Source organism: Salvelinus fontinalis, chromosome 11 (assembly GCF_029448725.1).
Source record: "Salvelinus fontinalis isolate EN_2023a chromosome 11, ASM2944872v1, whole genome shotgun sequence".
In the NCBI taxonomy this organism is placed as follows: Eukaryota; Metazoa; Chordata; class Actinopteri; order Salmoniformes; family Salmonidae; genus Salvelinus; species Salvelinus fontinalis.
In genome coordinates this window covers 31,944,812-31,964,785 of record NC_074675.1, presented here as the reverse complement: position 1 = coordinate 31,964,785, position 19,974 = coordinate 31,944,812, and the positions used below count along the sequence as shown (strand labels likewise).

Here is a 19,974-nt window from a genome sequence, read left to right as displayed (position 1 = left end):
TTGCCAAGATAATCCATCCACCTGACAGGTGTGTCATATCAAGAAGCTGATTAAACAGCATGACCATTACACAGGTGCACCTTGTGCTGGGACAATAAAAGACCACTCTAAAATGTGCAGTTACACAACATAATGCCACAGATGTTTCAAGTTTTGAGGGAGAATGCAATTGTCATGCTGACTGCAGTAATGTCTACCAGAGCTGTTGCCAGAGTTTAATGTTAATTTCTCTACCTTAAGCCGCCTCCAACATCGTTTTAGGGAATTTGGCAGTACGTCCAACCTGCCTCACAACCGCATACCACGTGTATGGCGTTGTGAGGGCGAGCGGTTTGCTGCTGTGCACCATGGGGGCGGTATGGTTATGGTATGGGCAGTTATTAGCTAAGGACAACGAACACAATTGCACTTTATCAATGAAAATTTGAATGCACAGAAATACTGTGATGAGATCTTGAGGCCCAGTGTGAGGCCCATTTTTTTAAGATACCTGCGACCAACAGATACATATCTGTATTCCCAGTCATGTGAAATCCAGAGATTAGGACCTAACAAATGTATTTCAATTGACAGATTTTCTCCTACTAACAGTAAATCTGTAAAATCTTTGAAATTGATTCTCCTCTTCTTGCTCATAACCCATTTGACCTTGTGGAAGTGCCTCCTTACTATTAGAGGGGAAGCACTGTCACCATCTGGGAGTTTTCCAACACTGTAAACAGTTATGGGAAGATTATAACACTGATGTGTGTATTATTATCGAACGTCATCTTCACCTTTCCCAGTACTTGTATGGGCTGGGAACTCTCTGTGATAACACTTACTTACAGTACATTCACAGTACATCCTGCATTATACAAAATTGAGAACACTGCTACTAGTAACTTTATAAAGTAAAATACTGTTGCATAGTACATTTGAAAAACTGTAGAGCAGCTGCATTGGTTTGAAATTGTATAGTTAGGTTAATGAAATCATTGGAAGCCGTTTATTTTTTGCAACTCGCCGTTTTCTTGTTTGTGTATTTATGACTTCAAAAAAGAATGGGCAAATGTTGCACAATCCAGTTGTGGAAAGCTTTTAGAGACTTACTCAGAAAGACTTACACTTGTAATCGCTGCTAAAGGTGCTTCTACAAAGTATTGACCCAGGGGTGCTAATACTTACGTAAATGAGATATTTCTGTATTTTATTCTGGCCATTATGGGTTATTGTGTGTAGATTGCTGAGAATGTTTTGTTTATTTAATCCATTTTGAATTCAGGCTGTAACATGACAAAATGTGGAATAAGTCAAGGGGTATGAATACTTTCTGAAGGCACTGTAATTGTGCGTGTGGGGTACAGAGATGAGGTAGTCATAAAAAAAATCATGTTAAACACTATTATTTAACAAAGTGTGAGTCCATGTGACTTGTCAAGCAAATTTTTACTTTTGAATTTATTTCGGCTTGCCATAACAAAGTGTTGTATACTTATTGACTCAAGGCATTTCAGCTTTTCCTTTTTTATTCATTTGTAAAAGTTTCTAAAAATATATTTCCACTTTGACATTATGCGGTATTGTGTGTAGGCAAGTGACAAAACGTTTCAATTTAATACATTTTAAATCCGGGCTGTAACACAACAAAATGTGGAAATAGTGTGTGAATTTTCTGAAGGCACTGTATACAAAACTATTAATTCAAATATTTATATGTGTAATAAAGTACAACATTTGTACCTGACCCTCTGACCCTAACCCAACCCTAAACCTAGCTGTAGCACTAATCCTAGCCTGAAACAAGTCTTTCACCTTCAAGGCCAAACAATGAGTGATCAGCCTATTTCTGTGATGACCAGTGGATCTGAGTTCTTCTTCCCATTCAGAAGATGTGGGCTGAGATATGGATACATTTCCCCAGTGAAGGAATACCCAGTGAAAGAATATATATGAGCCTTAGCTTCCACATCATAAAAAGACACCAAACCTTCCTCATAATCCACAAACACCCCCACCTTCTGGGGTTTCTCCATCCGTGACAAGAGAAAAGGAGGGTCCCCCAAGGCTCCGTATTGGTCCCCATTATAATGCACTATTGCCCAGTAACCATTAGAAGGATTCACCGAGAGTTGCCCCTTCCTGTTGGCATCTCCTCTTGCAATTCCCAGATCCCAACCCGTCTTGTTCCCGACATCCACCTCCCAGTATGATCTCCCAGACGTTAACATGTTGTGCCCCAGGACGCTGCCGAAGTGATCAAAGCGATCCGGACGGTCAGGGAGGTCCTGTATCTTCCCTCCGTCTCTCACCTCTTTCCCGTCCTCAGAGAGAACCAGATGTATGTTGGCCGTGTCTGGGTCCAGGGTCACATCAACTGAATAATATCAGATACGGACGTTATTGTTATGACAAGATACAGCACAGTATTTGGGCATGTACAAGGCCTATCAGTTGGCCTGAATGAAGTTAAAATGTGGCCTACTACAAAGTGAATGTGGTTGAGATCGATGTATGCTAATGAAGATTGAAGTCTTTATATACTAATGTATTTCTACCCTGAAATGTAACAATACACACCTGCAAACTTCAGGATCCTCTCAAGTTCTGTAGAAGAAACACATTTTTGGGCTGTCATGTTCAATTGTAGTATGACAATGCTAAACAAAGAATACAGCAATCTATGCAGATTATATGTCTAAAATGTGGTGCATTCGAAAAGTATTCAGACCCCTTTGACTTTTTCCACATCTTGTTACCTTACAGCATTTTTCTCAAATGGATTCAATTGTTTTTTCCCCTAATCAATGGGGGGACCATACCCCATAATGACAAAGCAAAAACAGGTTTTCTGTTTTTTTTGCACCAAAAAAATGAAATATCACATTTATTGTTTGATCGGGTTCAAGTCCGGGTACTGGCTGGGCCACTCAATGACATTCAGAGACTTGTCCCAAAGCCACTCCTGCGTTATCTTGGCTGCGTCCTAAGGGTCGTTGTCCTGTGCTCTGGAGCAGGTTTTCATCAAGGATCTCTCTGTACTTTGCTCCGTTCATCTTTCCCTCGATCCTGACTAGTCTCCCAGTCTCTGCCGCTGAAAAACATCCAAACAGCATGATGCTGCCACCACCATGCTTTACCGTAGGGATGGTGCCAGGTTTCCTCCAGGTGTAACGGTTAGTATTCAGGCCAAAGAGTTCAATTTTTTTTTTTTTTTTAACTCCAAGCGGGCTGAAATGTACTTTTAACTGAGGATTGGTTACCGTCTGGCCACTCTACCATAAAGGCCTGATTGGTTGAGTGCTACAGAGATGGTTATCCTTCTGGAAGGTACTCCCATTTCCACAGAGGAACTCCGGAGCTCTGTCAGAGTGACCATTGGGTTCTTGGTCACCTGCCTGACCAAGGCCCTTCTCCTCGATTGCTCAGTTTGGCTGGGCGGTCAGCTCTAGGAAGAGTCTTGGTTGTTCCAAACTTCTTCCATTTAAGAATGATGGAGGCCACTGTGTTCTTGGGGCTCTTCAATTCTGCAGACATTTTTTGGTACCATTCTCCAGATCTGTGCCTCGACACAATCCTGTCTCGGAGCTCTACAGACAATTCCTTCGACCTCATGGTTTGGTTTTTGCTCTGATATGCACTGCCAACTGTGGGACGTTATATAGACAGGTGTGTGCCTTTCCAAATCATGTAAAATCAATTGAATTTACCACAGGTGGACTCCAATCAAGTTGTAGAAACATCTCAAGGCGGATCAATTCTAACAGGATACACCTGAGCTCAATTTCGAGTCTCATAGCAAAGGGTCTGAATACTTAAGTAAATAAGGTAAAAATAAATTAGCAAAAAAAAATCGAAAACCTGTTTTCGTTTGGACATTATGGCGTATTGTGTGTAGATTGATGAGGAAATGTTCTTATTCAATCAATTTTAGAAAAAAAGGCTGTAACGTAACAAAATGTGGAAATAGTCAAGGGGTCTGAAGACTTTCCGAATGCACCGTATATGTATGGTTTTCAACACTGTCTTCATCTTACCGATCGAGGAGAGCTTCTCAAGCTCCTGCTCAATTTTCTCCATCATGGCTGAGCAGCTGCTTCTCATGGTACCAAAGGAGACTTTAGTATCAAGCGAGACCTCAGTCCAGTCTCTACCAACACCCAGCCCCGACAGAGATGGGAAGGTCTGGTGGAGAGACAGATGGAGAGGAAAGAGAGAGGGAAAAAAGAGACAGTCACAGAGAAAGATGATTCAACGGTTTTATTTCATTATATCATTATAGTGTATAATTATATAAATCATATTCGGAAAACAATTTGACAGACAATAGACACCAAGTCCAGTACAATCCATGCATTTCACACATACTGGTCCACAAACACATGCGTCAACCAACTTAGGAACAGCTTGCCGACTTTTCAGTCACCTAGCCCCATTCGGAGTGCGAGCAGCTTGCAAACTCTTCAATCATATAGCTCAATAAAGAGTGCGAGCAGCTTGCAGACTGTTCAGTCATCTTCCCCAATACAATGCGAGCAGCTTGCAGGCTGTTCAATCACTTTAGCCCAATACAGAGTGTGAGCAGCTTGTAGGCTGCTTGTAGGCAACTAGAGTGATACAGTGCAGTGCCGGGAGGAATCATTTGTGGATGATCTATGCCGCTCACAGAGCAAAAGGGTTAACGTTCAAGGAAAGTCGCTCACCTGCAGGAAGTGAATGTGATCCTCTAGGTTAGCAACGTCCTCCAGCTGAACGATGATGTCTCTCAGCTGTCTGATCTCTCTCTGCAGCTCTTGGGTGAGTTCTTCTGCCTCTCGCTCCAAGTCCTGTTGCCTCTTCTCCAGGGGCCTGAGAGCCTCTCGCTGGGTCTCCTCTACAGCTGTCATCACCACTTCAAACACAGAGTCTATCTCCCTCCTCTCCCTGTCCAGTCGGGCCTAAAGGGATAGACGGTGGACAACAACTCAGTATCACCTCAATGTCTATCTCATTCCCTCGCTGTCTGTCTCACTTTTCACTTGACTTTTCTCCGTGCTTGTCTCACTGTCTGTGCGTGTACAGTATGTCTCATGTCTCCAGCTCTCTTTCTGTATGCATGTCTCACACTTTGTGTCTCTTGTCCCTCTCTATGTGCAACAGGTCTCTCTGTCTCACGTTGAACTATCTCACTGTTACGGTGCTCCACCTCTGTATCTACATGTGGACTTGTAGTACCTCACTCTGACTCACACAGGACTCCCCTTGCAGGCATATACCTAATGTATGCAGTGCAGTCCAGTTTTTTTTTACTATCTTTGCTCTCGCTCTCTCGCTCTTCTTGTAGAGCACTGTTACAGCACAGCTCTGTGCTTGCAGGTAGACATGTAGTACCTCACTCTGAATCACTCAGGACTCACCTTGCAGAGGTCCATGGATTCCCTGATCTCCTCCACCTTTCTCTCTCTCTCCAGGATCCTTTCCTGCGTCTCAGCCAGGCTGCTGCCCAGCTCACCCTTGGAAATTAAAAAACACGGAAAGAAAAGGAATTATACATGAGTTTATCCTTATTAATGTAATTGAATGTAATAATCACTCAATACACACTCTCCTTCAGGCTCACCCAATACTATACACATAGCCATCGTGGAACAATTAGGAATTACGACCTCACCTTCTTCTTGTCCCACTCCGTTTCTGTGGAGACGACCTCGTGACCCTCCTCCATGCAGAGGGCACAGACACAACGCCCCTCCGCCCTGCTGTACAACTCCAGGGGTCGACCATGGGTCAGACAGGCCCTCCCATCTAGGTCATCCACAGGGGCCACCAACCTATGTATAAAATGTTACACTTTCCAATCAAGAAAAGTAAGAATAAAAAACAAGTGTATCCAAGTGTGTTTTCTGGTGTTATTTCCTATTATGTAAATGTTGAGTTTCTTCAAGTTTTTTGGTATGAACTGTGATGAAGAATCAACAAAGTCAAAGTCCACCTGTGGCCCTTCAGCCTGTCTGCAGAGGTGTGGGTTTGCAGGTGAGTCTCGCAGTATGAGGCCAGGCACAGCAAGCAGGACTTATGGGCCTTGAGTTTCCTCTCAGTGCAGACATCACAGGCCACCTCGCCCAAGGCTCCGGAATACTCCCCTGGCTTCCTTTCCTGGGCCTTCTTTAGTTCTTGGATTAGGGACCAGAGGATGATGTTCACCTGTGGGTAATATTGTATTGCGCTATTATGCTTTGTTTGTCCATTCATTATTCAATCTAATACAACTTTATCGATCACCTCAGGGACAATTAAGAAAAGCAAGTCAGTTTTTTATTCCTTATTTTATCAGGTGAGTTGACTGATAATACTATATTATTTACATCAATGACTGACGGAAAGTTATAAAACATAGTCAAAATATATACTTAACCCAACAAAATATATAAGCAAGTAAAAAAACACAAACAATAGAAAATGTAATAGAAACATAAGATTGAGCATAGAATCATAAGGAACACATTCTTCCTTAAAAAGGTCCTCAGGCAGCCGTCTGAACTGCCCCAGAGGCACCAATTCCTTCAATTTCAGCGAACTCGGTAGACTCAGGCGTACTCAACTCTTACCCTACGAGGTCCGGAGACCGCTGGTTTCCTCTTCTACCTCAAAATTCATCTAACACACCTGGTGTCCCAGGTCTAAATCAGTCCCTGGTTAGAGGGGAACAATGTAAAAATGCAATGGAACTGACTTCGAGGTCCAGAGTTGAGTTCGAGGGCTGTAAGACCATTCCATAAGCAAGGTGCAAAATAGCTATAGCTAAATTTACCTAACTCTGTCGAGATCTAAGGGATCTCCAGGGTGAGCCATCCCTGAGACCGTGTCTGATTTCTGTAGGATAACAGAGAAGTGAGGTACGGTGATCGTTTACGCAAGAGGGATATATAAACAAAAACATTTGCAATGCATCTATGAAACTTCAAAGATGGCCAGTCTACTTCCTGGTACAGAGTTCAGTGATGTGTGCTGAAACTAGCACCCGTAATTAAAAAGTGTAATGCAGAAACTGCATCCAGTGGCTTCAATAGAGTGGCAGCTGAGTTCATATAGAGTGATATCGCCGTAGTCTAAGACAGGAGTGAATGTCGACTGAATTATTGGTTTTCTGCTATTGAACGAAAGGTATGACATCTTCCATTAAAAGAAGTCCGTTCTCAACTGACTCATCTACATGCTTTTTGAAGGAAAGCCTATCATAAATCTAGACGCCCAGATATGTATAAGCGGTGACACGATCAATGAGGGCACCATCCAATGTATGTATGCATAAATCATCAGACACATTTTTGTGATTTGAAAAAGTCCATATACTTGGTTTTACCTGTATTACTTACCAATTTCAATTCAACGAAGGTTACAAGTGTCATTATCAACACATCCTCCACATAATTTTTTTTGTACACAACAGACATCATTCCCCAATACAATACATCCTCCCCAATCACATTTGATGTATTTATGTTGATGTAAATACTGCCAACTAGTGGGGAAAATGGCTGAGACAGGGTGTGTTATATTGAGTTTTTCTAGCACTTAAAATGTCTGGACTGCCTTATTACTTGTGGGCTTCTCCATAAATGCATCTTGAAGAAGAAGATTAATATTTCACCTGCGGGTTACTCCTCAGATGCTCCTTGCAGAGGGGGCACGCGAGGTCATTCAAGTGGAGGTTGCGGCCCAGGCAGGACTGGCAGAAGCTGTGGCCACAGTGGGTGGTGACGGGGTTTTCAAACAGGTCCAGACAAATAGAGCAGTAGAGATGGTGCTTGATCAGAATAGGGGTGTCCATGTTGACGGAGTGTAAGGAAGAGGAGGCCATGTCTGGAGCTGGAGTCCTTTAACCTGTCAATATCAAATATTTCAGAGTGTTTGTTGTCTGCAATTTGGATCTTCAGTTGATTGGACTGTTGGAGTCAGACTGTTGGAGGCTGGATCTTCAGTTGAAAGATGGGTTGTTGGAGATACACTATTTATCATTAATACCCTGCTGAAAAACACCCAGCATTGACCAACTAATCATGCTGGTAGCAAGCGGATTCTTGTGACTTAACTGTGTTTTGGACAATGATGACCAGCATATGCTGGTGATGCTGGTAACCAGCATTAAAGTGCTTAATTATTTAGTTTTTCCCTAATGCAGTGGCGACAACAGACCTGCAAGTTACATTATGCTGAGAGGATATCCAATAATTGCATTCAGAATGACTGCCAGTTAAATTGATGAATAAAATACCTAAACCATATAAACATGAACAACCATTTCAGTAACGGGTGCAACAAATCCAACTAACAGATTGGATTATTGGATTAGTTTAGAAAAATGTATGTTATTTATCGTTGTGTAGCACAAGACTAATTAATTAATTAATTAATCAATATACATGCAAAAACAGATATTGAAACAAACAATTAAAAAAAAATCTAGCTCCAAAAGAGCATGCTGGGAAATATGAGAATGATAGGTGTGGTTTTGCCAGCTAGACCATGCTGGTCGCTTGGAATCCAAACCGGCTGCGCGCGTGCGCCATCGTGCATAAATGTATTTTGTCCCCCACACCAAACGCGATCACGACTCATTTTAAAATATCAAAACAAACTCTGAACCAATTATATTAATTAGGCGACAGGTCGAAAAGCATTAAACATTTGTGGCAATTTAGCTAGTTAGCTTGCACTTGCTAGCTAATTTGTCCTAGGATATAAACATTGAGCTGTTATTTTACCTGAAATGCACAAGGTCCTCTACTCCGCCGTTTAATCAACACATAAAACGGTCAACCGAATCGTTTCTAGTCATCTCTCTTCCTTCCAGGCTTTTTCCTTCTCTTGACTTTATATTGCGATTGGCAACTTTCATAAATTAGGTGCATTACCGCCACTGACACCGTTGTCTTTGTCACCCACATGGGTCTAACCAATGATGAGATGGCACGTGGTACCTGCTTCTACAAACCAATGAGGAGATGGGAGAGGCAGGACTTGTGGGTGTGGGTGCATTTATTGAATAACATAGATTTCTAAATTTATTTTGCACGCGATGCGAGCGGTGTGGTTGGTTCAGAGTTTGTTTTGATATTTTAACCTGCATGTCGTGATCGCGTTTGGTGTAGGGGGACAAAATACATTTATGCACGATGGCGCATGCGCACAGCCTGTTTGGGTTCCATGTTACAGGCTGAACACACCGCTCGTGTCGCGTGCGCGAGCGTTGCAAAATACATGTAAAAATCTATGTTATTAAATTATTGCACCCACACTGCTCGCGCGCGCTAACGAGCGTCTGCGTTGCCAAGGGCTAAAATAGAAATCAGTTCTATTTCTGACGCAGATCGCGCTGCAAGTCCTGCCTCTCCCATCTCCTCATTGGTTTATAGAAGCGGGTACCCACGTGCCATCTCCTCATTGGTTATACCCACGTGGGAGACTGAAAGACGAACGATGTCAGTGTCGGTAATGCACCTAATTTATGGAAGTTGGACCAGTATACACCCACATGGACCAGCATACCAGCATCACCAGCCTAAACTGGTCACCAGCATACCAGCCTGACCAGCTAGTCGGCCAGCCTAACCAGCTAGATGATGCTGGTCGGCCAGCATAAGCAGCTAGAACATGCTGGTCATACCAGCTTGAACAGCATCAGAACAGCATGGACCAGCATAGACCATCTTGAAACTTAGTCGGGTAAATGCTGTTTTTTTTTTTCAGCAGGGTAAGTATTCATCATTCACTGAGAGACTAAAAGCATATCAGCGACGTCATCTCTTTCCAATGTGGGCTCTCAAGTTTTGATGAAAGGAAGGAGTTTATGTACATTCTTGGTCTTACTTTTAACTACCCACAAGTCACAATTTTGGAGATTCTGGAAGGTAGTGCACCACTGAATTACAGTGAATTACTGCCCTCTGGTGGTAGGAGTAAGGTAAACTCTAGAGTACATTGTCTATTGAAGGTATTTGAATTAGCCAAATGAGAGTGAGCAGTGAGCACACAGACATGCGGGTATGCCCACGGTCGGTCTGACTGGCACACCTAGGTAATGAGACAAGCCCGAAGGCACTTGTGTACCTACAGTAACTTCCGTATCAGAATAATCAGAACACAATAAAGAATAAAACAACCACAAACAGGAAACATAATAACAGTATATGATAGAAGTGTACTTTTTTATATGTTTTGACTATATTTTAAGGAGTTATTAAATAAGGGAAATTGTGGACTGGACTTAATACAGAGATGAGAAAAACATTGAAGTGATTATTGTAATGGGTCAAAATGTACAATAAGTATACCTATGGTACAGTACCTTATTTCATCTCATTTATTATATGTATAAGCATTGTACATGTCAATCATACTTACATTGTACATCATCAACCAAAAACAATCAATTACAAATGACATGTATACCTAATTTCTTGACAGTAGCATGATGTACACTTAAAAGTAATACAATCTGTTATATATGCAACAACAAAAAAATATTGCCAGTACCTTTCAGATGATGTGAACTTCCTTCACTCTGGGCTCATATGGGCATCCTTTAACTTGTCACGTTCTTTTTCTCCCTTGAGTTTCATTTCAGCTAAAATAATGACCAGTTCCCTTTCCTTGAAGGAGGTATGTCTTCATAGGTAGTAGAATTGGCCTATGCATGTCTGTGTGGAAAACCTGTTTATGTGTGTGTGTCAGAGGAGTCTGGTGGGAGGAGCACGGGCTCATTGTAATGCCTGCAATGGAGTTAAATGGAACGGTATCAAACACAAACATATGGAAACCACGTTTGACTCGATTCCATGTATTCCATTCCAGCCATTACAATGAGCCCGTCCTCCTATAGCTACTTCCATCAGTTTCCTCTGTTTCTTTTACTTGAGAATTGAAAGTCAAACACCTTTCCATTAGGTTAACGACAGGCTACACTATTTACTTAATCCAATGACAAACTCTGCTAAATGCACAATCACAAATTGGTACAAGCCTGCATAATACTTGATTTATACTTTCTCTGGCACAGTACTAAACATTTTGAATAAATTAGAAGATAAATTATATATATTTTAATAAATCACATTCACTTTTACTCTGGTCAAATTGTAACAAGACATAAATAATCAACCATGACTGTACACTGTGGATAGGATAGGCACAATGATGAACTCGACATAAACATAAACGATACCCATTAAAGGTCGCACTTCCTTTGGTAAAATGGTAAGTCAAGGTCACAATAAATAAATAGTTCCCGATATTTCTCATTGTAAAAATCACTCGAGGACAGACAAAAAGGTTGAATCACGTTAAACAATCCAAAATGTTCCTGAGTAAAAAGACATGTCTTATTTTAGAGGAGGCTCAATGTAGTTTCCTACTATCTTTTGAGGATATTTCTAGTTTCTCCTGTAGTTCTTGGATCAGGGACTTGATGATGTGTGACCAGTCCTTGTAGTGTAGAGGAGTGGACAGTGATGGAAATCTCTATATGTAGAGGGGGAAACCCGTCAAAAAGAGTAACAACTTGTTGTTTGGGCTTGTTTGTGTTGTGAAATTAAATCTATATATGTTGGCCAAAAAATGTTAACATTTGATTTATAAAGACAGGAAATGGGGACACTGACTTGTAGAAGGGTGAGGTGGTCCTCAGTGTGTGAGAGCTGCTCCAGCTCAGTGCTTCTCCTCTGTAGCTCAGTGATTTCCTGCTCCATCTCTTTGACGAACCCTTCAGCTCGCCTCTCTGCTGCTTTCTGTTTCTCTTCAGTCACTTCAACGAGCTCCACTGACTGTTGGAGGTCCTCCATCTTCTTCAGTCTCTCCTGGATCATCTGCTGAAACTTCATCATGGACTTCTTTAGCTTAACCTGTGGATGAATCAGTGCAATTCAAATCAGAAAAACATACAATATCAGTCAACCCTCTAAGTTGGAAAAACATTTCAAATATCTATGGACTCAGTTAAATCAAATCTGCATTTTGGCCTAATGTTTAAAAACCCTGAATCGCTTACAGTACATACTGTATGTACGGATGTATGTACAGATTCTTACAGATACAGTATCTCTGAATGTTAGGTGTATGTTTTGTATATTTCTAAAAAATGATGTAATGACTGTGACGGAGAAGTTCGTCACTGGCAGCGGGCAGGATTTGGTCAACAAACACACCCACACTCATCTCCCCATCCCTGCTACGTTTTCAGCTACGTTAGTAATGTGGGTCGACACAAGTTAAGTTAGCGATGTCAGTTCATTCATTACACACATCATGCTTACCTCCCTTCAGTAACAGTTTGGTATGGTATAAAGAATTCGCAGACAAGCTTCCATGTTTAATTTAAGTTGTGGTTTTTTGTACTATTGCACTCAATGTTTTGGTTCACCGCTCTACTTGTTTCGGTTTCTCTCTCCGTCTCTGTAGCTTCCGGGTATGCTGGAATAAGGACTACTACAAATGCTGACCCAGTGAGTCCTGTCCTTTGATCTTTTGAGCAATCTGTGTAAATGGCCCCAAAATCTTGATACACAGTATCCAGACGTCTCTTATACAAATCAGACAGATCAACACCCTCCTCATCTTCCTATAGTTTCTCCAACACTTCTAGATCAACTACCGGAGGTGGGAGTAGCCATGGCGGATTGATAGGAAAAGCTACCCTTAGACTAAACTCCCTTCCATACAGTCCCATCTCCTTCGCCTGGGTATTACCCATCCACCCAAAGCTTGTGTTCCGTCTTCGCTTATGTTCCCTGCATGCCTGTAAAATCCCTTTCGCAGGATGAGACACCCCTTGTCCCGGTAGGTTGACCCAATAATTAATCTGCCAGCTGCGGTCTCCTAATCTGCAATGGCATATCCCCCCATCTCCACCTGTAGTGCAGCCAATGGGGAGGTCTGAAACGTCCCACCACATACTCTTGAGTCCTTGCCCCTGTATGACATCTAGCCTTTCCAATGAGGTGCGGGCTGACGAACCATACGCTATACTGCCATAGGCTATTACAGATCGGATCAATGCAACATACATGGTCCTCGATGAGGAACGCCCAGCCCCCCACTTCTACCCCATCAAACAGCACCTTCTTACACTTCCCCACCACTCTCTCAATGTGTTCTGCCCAGGTCAGTCTCGTGTCAAATTATACCCCAAAGGAACCTAAAAGAAACCGCCCTCTCCAAGTTTTGCCTCATTTCACCTCAAGCATACCTCATCTCTCACCTTCCTCCTGGTACAGAACATTAATGCCCACCACTCTACCTCATCAATTGCTTCCTGTACCTTCCTGACTATGTATTTGAACATTTTTTTCCTCTCTTCCATAAGGCCCCATCATCTGCAAATAACGACCTCCCAATATCTGGCCGTACCTGAGAGTAAACGTCATTGATCATGATTGAGAACAACAGAGGACTAATCACACTCCCCTGTGGTGTACCGTTGTCCACCAGGTAGCTGCCCCCAACCCCTCTTTTACGCTGCTGCTACTCTCCGTTTATCATACATGCATAGTCACTTTAACTATACATTCATGTACACATGTACACACTACCTCAATTGGCCCGACCAACCAGTGCTCCCGCACATTGGCTAACCGGGCTATCTGCATTGTGTCCCGCCACCCGCCAACCCCTCTTTACGCTACTGCTACTCTCTTTTCATCATATATGCATAGTCACTTCAACCATATCTACATGTACATACTACCTCAATCAGCCTGACTAACCGGTCTGTATGTAGCCTCGCTACTGTATATACCCTCGCTACTGTTTTTCACTGCCTTTTTACTGTTGTTTTTATTTCTTTACTTACCTATTGTTCACCTAACACTTTTGTTGCACTATTGGTTAGTAAGCATTTCACTGTAAGGTCTACACCTGTTGTATTCGGTGCACGTGACAAATAAACGTTGATTTGATTGAGACTTCCCCAACCTCACCTGGATAGACCTTCCAAACAGGAAATCCTTTATCCAGTTGTATGTTCTTCCTCCTACCCCCATAATATCAAGCTTGATTAACAACCCCTCCTTCCACATCACATCATATGCCTGCTCCACATCAAAAAAGACAGCTACAACAGTCTCCTTGTTCACCGGAGCCTTCCTGACCTCCGCTTCTAAGCAGAGCACTGGGTCCATAGTTTCCCTACCCTTCCTGAACCCACTCTGATTTGGTAATACTAGCCCCCTGCTCTCCAGGAAGTAAGTTAGGCTCTCCGTAATCAGACGTTCCATAGTCTTACATACATGTGATTTTAAAGCTATTGGCCGATAGGTTGTTGGCCTTGTTGGGTCCTTCCCTGGCTTCCGGATTGGTACCACTACTGCCTCCTTCCAGCTGCCTGGTAGTTTCCCCTCCTCCCACACTCTGTTGTACAACACCAATACCTTATCCAGTGCCTCATCACTAAGATGGGCCAACATAACATAGCACACCTCATCTTTCCCAGGTGAAGGCAACCCAGCCTTACCCATTGTCCTTTTCATCTCAGCCATGGTAAATGGTGCATTCAACGCATCATTTACATCCTCTCTCCTATCCAGCACTCCAGGATGCTCCTCTCTCGTTCTCTTTCTCCGCCTACCCCTCCTCTGACAAATGTGCCAAGCTATGCTGTCATCTCTGCCTTCTCCTCGTCTGTTACTGCCACATCCTTCCCTCTCGTCAACACTGGATAATCCTACGCCCTTCTGACCCCACTCATCCTCTTAATCATCCCCCCACAATTCCCCCCCCCTCATATCTACCCGTCGCCCTTTCAATGGTGTCACAGAACCAACGTGACCTCTTTGGCCTGATGGACAGTTCTCCTCACCGGGGCCGGGGCCTGCTTATACTGAATCAGATGTTGGAAGTTATGTGTCCTTTTCAGTACTCTAAATGCCCTGTTCCTACTCCTCACCAATGCCCCACATTCCTCCATCCACCATGGGACTGCTTTCCTCCTCGTCCTCCCTGAACTCTTAGGTATAGCCTCAGTAGCTGTCCCCAGTAAAGCTGTTCTCACCCAATTATTCATACTATCCACATCCGCTCTCACATCCACCCGAGCCATCACCTGCTCACTCAACTCCTGAAACTGATCCCACTTTGTCCTTCCAAACACCCACCTGCCTACTCCATCCACTGACACCACCTGCTCCCTCCAGCCTACTGTGCATACTATGGGGTAATGCTCACTCCCTACTGTCAACTCCTCCCCGTACCTCCCACTCACAGATTCCTGCCATGGCACTAGATACCAGAGTGAGGTCCAAGACAGACTTTTTCCCTCTGGCTCCATCCTGGTCCCTCAGCCATCATTCAGGCACACCAGATTCTCCATCACTTGGCCATTTCCCCCCCCCCCCCCCCCCCCCATTAAAATCTCCACACCACATGACCTTATTTATATATCCTGGCCCTCTACCCTCTCCAGCTCTTCCAGGTCCAATATCTGACAAAGATTGTAGTAGTTCACTACCACTAGCACCCCTCATCTCAACCACACCTCCACCACCACATATTCCTGTTCAATACCTTTGCCTAGCATCCTGTAAGGAAGTCGTTGCTTTATGAAGGTGCCCCCCCCCTACATCTCTGTCCCTACGAACCACTACATATCCCTGTATGATAAACTCCACAGTACATTTGAGCCATGTTTCCTGCACACAAATCACATCAGGCATGTCTACAATGAACTGCTTGAACTCCTGCCCATTAGCCAAAAGGCTTTGAGCATTCCATTGTAGTACTATCACAATAACTAAGATCCAGTAATACATGACTCCATGACCTGAACTACGGCAATCGGGCTGGCTTTGTAGTGCCAGCCCGATTCATGTGAATGGGTGTTGAAATGTCAGTAGCTATAGGGTTATGTAAATGTGTTATATTGTGATATATTGTATTATGATAAACGAATTGCAAAGGTTCAATGAAGATATTTCTTGATATGTTTAGCTGAGTGGAAAATGTAGGCTTAATTAATTGACGAGTTCGGTATGTTCTGATGGGAGGGGCTTCCCCTACAAAATGAGCCTCTCTTTCGGTTCAAGGGGTAGACCTTTTTCATGAAGCTGTTCATTGAGCACTGGTTAGCTGTCCCCATAACGTATACTTTTGTGGCAGTACTGTTTTCTTTCGGAATCACTATGTAAACAAACCCCCTTTGCACGGAAGTGCTTTTGCGGCTCCGCCAGCGTTTTATTTGGTAGGGTTTAAGTTAAATATAGGCTTAAGTTTGAGTTAAGGTTTTTCAGTTTAGCCTTCTGGCCTACTCTACGTGACAGACTTGGTACATACAACTGTTGAATAATGCAATGTGAAAACTCAACATGTTACCTATAATTTTCCACAAAAAAAACGTATTAATGTATTTGCCTTGCCTTCTTTTTTGTTGCTTCCATGGCGATGGTGACCACCCGATGACCCCTGTGATCAGTCTGGACACACATAGCACAGACGCAGGTCTGATCGCTCCGACAAAACCTGGCCAACCTCCTCCCGTGGAGTCTACAGACAGGCTCATCCAGGTTCTTCCACACAGTGACCAGTGGATGGCGCCCTAGAGCCGAGTCCCTGTAGTGAGGCTCCAGGTGCATCTCACAGTACGAGGCCAGGCACACCAGACATGACTTCACTGCTCTACACCGCTTTTCTGGACAGATATCACAGGGCACCTCACCTGCTCTGAGTGCGGCTTGGTTTTCCTCCCACGGGGCAACATTATGTAGGGTTGGCTTCGTTTTTAGCTGTGGCCTGATAGGGGAAATTGTGTAAAAGTTGCACACACTTTATAGCTATGTACCCATTTTATACACATTCAACTATTGGGAGTTGAGCATTATAGTAAGTGTGCAACTTTCTTTTTTATTATATACTGTACTATTTCTTCAGTCAGCACCTCTCCTACTGTTGTGTGTGTGTCAATGTGTGCTTTTTACCTTATGGGGAAACATGTCATACAGAGGGGACACTGGCAGGCACCATGGAGTCTCCAGTACTCTCCGATACAGCCCAGGCAGAAACGATGGCCACAGGGGATAGAGACTGGACTGGTGAAGTCATCTAGACAGATGCAGCATCGAGGCAGTGCAGACATCCCTGAGAATAGAACAGAATAAATGGATTTTTTCCCGTGGGGGAACTTGTTTTTTTTGGAGTGAAATCAGGAAACGGTATGGTACATGGGTATAGAAAACAATTTCCGGAATAAATTACCGTTGTTTGGAAGCACATCAGTTGGAGGATATTGGCTACATTTTTATAGTTATTGTACAGATAAATAAAGGAAGGCGGCAGCTGGGAATTGACACACTCATACGAGTGCAAGATCACAATGTCATCATAGTGATGGTTATAAAACGCCGTGGCTGAGTCCCAAATGTCACCCTGTTCCCTATGGGCCCTGTTCAAATGTAGTGCACAGTAAAGCGAATAGGGTTCCATTTAGGATGCATACAGCCCCCATATAAAGAAAAAGTGAACTGTGCGTTGTGTAACACTTTATAAATCCTCAGTGTAATCTGAACATGAGTGATAATGCTGCTTCCTCTGTGACTTGGAACAGAGATAGTTAACCCATTAGTGACTAGAGGCCATTGTACAGTAAACTGTCCATAGCCATTCATACAAACAAAACATACCACAGAACCGCTGAGACTCTTGAGACTACTTTAATAGTAACACTTTTTGGGCAGGTTTCCCCGAACACATATTAAACCGAGTCCTGGACTAAGTAGCACTTTTAATGGAGAATCTCCACAGAACATTTGTTTAGTTCTGAACTAGGCTTCAAAAAAAGGCACAGCATCATCAACCACAACAGAACCAAATGACCACATACACATGTTAGATTGACAGCTTACTTTTATCAACTGTTCCTCCACCTCTGGCTCTAACTCCTTCTACAGGCACACACAGCATGACACCACAGTGTAGAAAAACATAAAATGAAAAGTACTTTCATTTATTAATACTAGTGATATTCATTTAATAATATAAATGATCCAAAACTCATTTTACCTACCAGCTCTGTACCAAGGATGACGAATTGTCAAGTCAGGTCCTAGGCTTACAGTGGCACAAGTGTGTATGTGCTATAAACTAGTGTTCTCACAAGGCGAGGGTACGCCTTGTCACTGCTGGTAAAGGGGAGGTACATTTGGACTCTGAACGAGCAGTATTGCAGAATCCTTATCCCACATTCCTATAAACATGTTCTTGTAAACATTCCCTAAAGTGGAGTTGTTCCTTCCTTGTTCACTCTAATCAGTTGTACTTTACCCTCGCAAATCTTACATATACAATTTTTTTTTTTTTAAGTAAATAAGGCATAATTTCACACACATGTGATCTCAGGAGTGACAACTTGTAATTCCTTTCTAACCTTTATCACTGCTTGTTATTGAGGAAACTCACCTCTGCCGAGTCACCAACAACTGGATTTTCCGGTTTTTGTACAGGATCTAGTTTCATGCGTTTCTTTTACGTCTGCTACGTTAGGTTATGATGTAACAGATTCTACACCTCCGGATTTCAATATACTGTATAATAGGAAATTAGTAAGGTGTGCCACGTCCTTTAATTTTGTGTAATATTGAGTTAACACCTTTTATGGTGTCTGTATCTTTACTTCGCAGTACTGGATAGAGCTCTCAACCTGTATTTGTACTTCTTTATCCAATCTATGAAAATGACCAACGTCTCAGACTTCTTTATCATGCTGTAGAGTTAAACACAAGGGTAAAGATTCCCGGCGGAGAACAAGCCAAAGAATAAGTAGATGTGTGACTTTTCCAGCACATCATAAAAAAGACACTTGTCCTTTCTCGTAATCCACACACACACACACACACACACACCGAATCTTCTCGGTTTGGGGTTCAGGTAGGTGCTGGTAAGTCTTTTTGACCGCCTTCTTCCGGTTGACAGTCTTCTTGGAAACCCCAACTCTTCTTGGAAACTCCAACTTCCCGCCTCCCAGCAACGGCGTCTAGAGTTGAAGCCCTTCTCTCCCAAGACCGCTGAGTTGTAGTCAAAACTTTTTGGGTTGTCAGACACTGTCTGGGATATTTTGGTTTACTTTATTCGTGTCTTTCTTGGATAATCTAATGCACCTCTGCCTTCGTGGACCTATGCTCAACCTGTGGGAAATGCATGTAAATTATGCACGAAGACAACTGTTAGAGTAGAGGGTTGAATTTCTTTCTTTATGCTTGGTTTCAATTCTCATTCGGAAATGCGACTGAGAACGAGATTTGGGTTTTGGAGGCATTCTTCGATGTGGGAAGCGCTTGTACTTTCACTCTACCAATACATTACACAGTTACAGTCACTCATCCTTCCAGATAATTTGAACAAGTCTAACCAGGTCTTGTATCTGGAAGGAGTTTAGACTAGCTAGCAAGCTAGCCAACTTTTTTCGCCAGTTTCAGCCGGCCGCTGTGCAACCATGGCAAAGTTGGTTTCACTTTGGATAGCCTGTCTCTGGGGCTAGTTAGATATGGACAATAAATTACACAATGTAAATGGGACAATATTTTCACATATTTTTGTTGTCTCAAATGCTTTCAACATTTGTATATGCATTTCTACAACTTATAGATGGTTTGGGGTTTTTAAGCAATTGACATTTGGAGCTATTGGCATTTATTATTTTTTTAAACCATGGGCATTATGATCAGATGGGGTGCAGCTGTGCCCCCAGCTGTGGGCAGGTTTGAAATAAACCCAACCTAAGGAAAACTGTTATGGTCCCCTTCATTCTGTGACATATAAGTTATTCCTAATCATTTTACAAATCTCCGTTTTGGTTGAGATTGACTTTGTTACCAAAATTATCCTATTTACACTTTGTAGTCAATTTTAATACTAGAATGTTTGACTAACATCGATGCTACATATGCCGTTTTCTACCAGATAACTTGTTTATTGCCTTCAGTTTATCTTTAAGGAGAGATCTAGAAAATAATGATTGAATAAATCTAATACATCTCT

General features: G+C 42.7%; 2 protein-coding genes across 2 annotated transcripts; both read right to left on the bottom strand.

Annotated features, from left to right (window-relative positions):
• Positions 1-1,490: 1,490 nt before the first annotated feature.
• Positions 1,491-10,579, bottom strand: LOC129865540 (E3 ubiquitin-protein ligase TRIM39-like). The gene is made up of 9 exons (XM_055938407.1): positions 10,495-10,579; positions 7,610-7,842; positions 5,951-6,162; positions 5,630-5,789; positions 5,376-5,471; positions 4,683-4,916; positions 4,017-4,164; positions 2,560-2,586; positions 1,491-2,356 (listed from the first exon to the last, which is right to left on the bottom strand). Exons 2-9 carry the CDS (start codon positions 7,817-7,819, stop codon positions 1,818-1,820), a joined length of 1,626 nt encoding a protein of 541 aa, XP_055794382.1. The 5' UTR covers positions 7,820-7,842; positions 10,495-10,579; the 3' UTR covers positions 1,491-1,817.
• Positions 10,308-18,085, bottom strand: LOC129865541 (E3 ubiquitin-protein ligase TRIM47-like). The gene is made up of 5 exons (XM_055938409.1): positions 18,005-18,085; positions 16,920-17,079; positions 16,362-16,734; positions 11,619-11,858; positions 10,308-11,478 (listed from the first exon to the last, which is right to left on the bottom strand). The coding sequence occupies exons 2-5, from the start codon at positions 17,075-17,077 to the stop codon at positions 11,356-11,358; spliced, it is 894 nt and encodes a 297-aa protein (XP_055794384.1). The 5' UTR covers positions 17,078-17,079; positions 18,005-18,085; the 3' UTR covers positions 10,308-11,355.
• Between the last annotated feature and the right edge of the window lie 1,889 nt (positions 18,086-19,974).

Bases quoted from the DNA above. Each gene is read 5' to 3' on its own strand.
- LOC129865540 (XM_055938407.1), bottom strand. From the start codon at position 7,819: ATGGCCTCCTCTTCCTTACACTCCGTCAACATGGACACCCCTATTCTG. The intron at 6,163-7,609 runs GTGAAATATTAA...TATTACCCACAG, and splicing joins ATCTGAGGAGTAACCCGCAG to GTGAACATCATCCTCTGGTC. The intron at 4,165-4,682 runs GTGAGCGACTTT...TCTCTCCACCAG, and splicing joins ATCACATTCACTTCCTGCAG to ACCTTCCCATCTCTGTCGGG.
- LOC129865541 (XM_055938409.1), bottom strand. From the start codon at position 17,077: ATGTCTGCACTGCCTCGATGCTGCATCTGTCTAGATGACTTCACCAGT. The intron at 16,735-16,919 runs GTAAAAAGCACA...TTCCCCTATCAG, and splicing joins ATGACATGTTTCCCCATAAG to GCCACAGCTAAAAACGAAGC. The intron at 11,479-11,618 runs GTCAGTGTCCCC...CTCTACATATAG, and splicing joins ACCACCTCACCCTTCTACAA to AGATTTCCATCACTGTCCAC.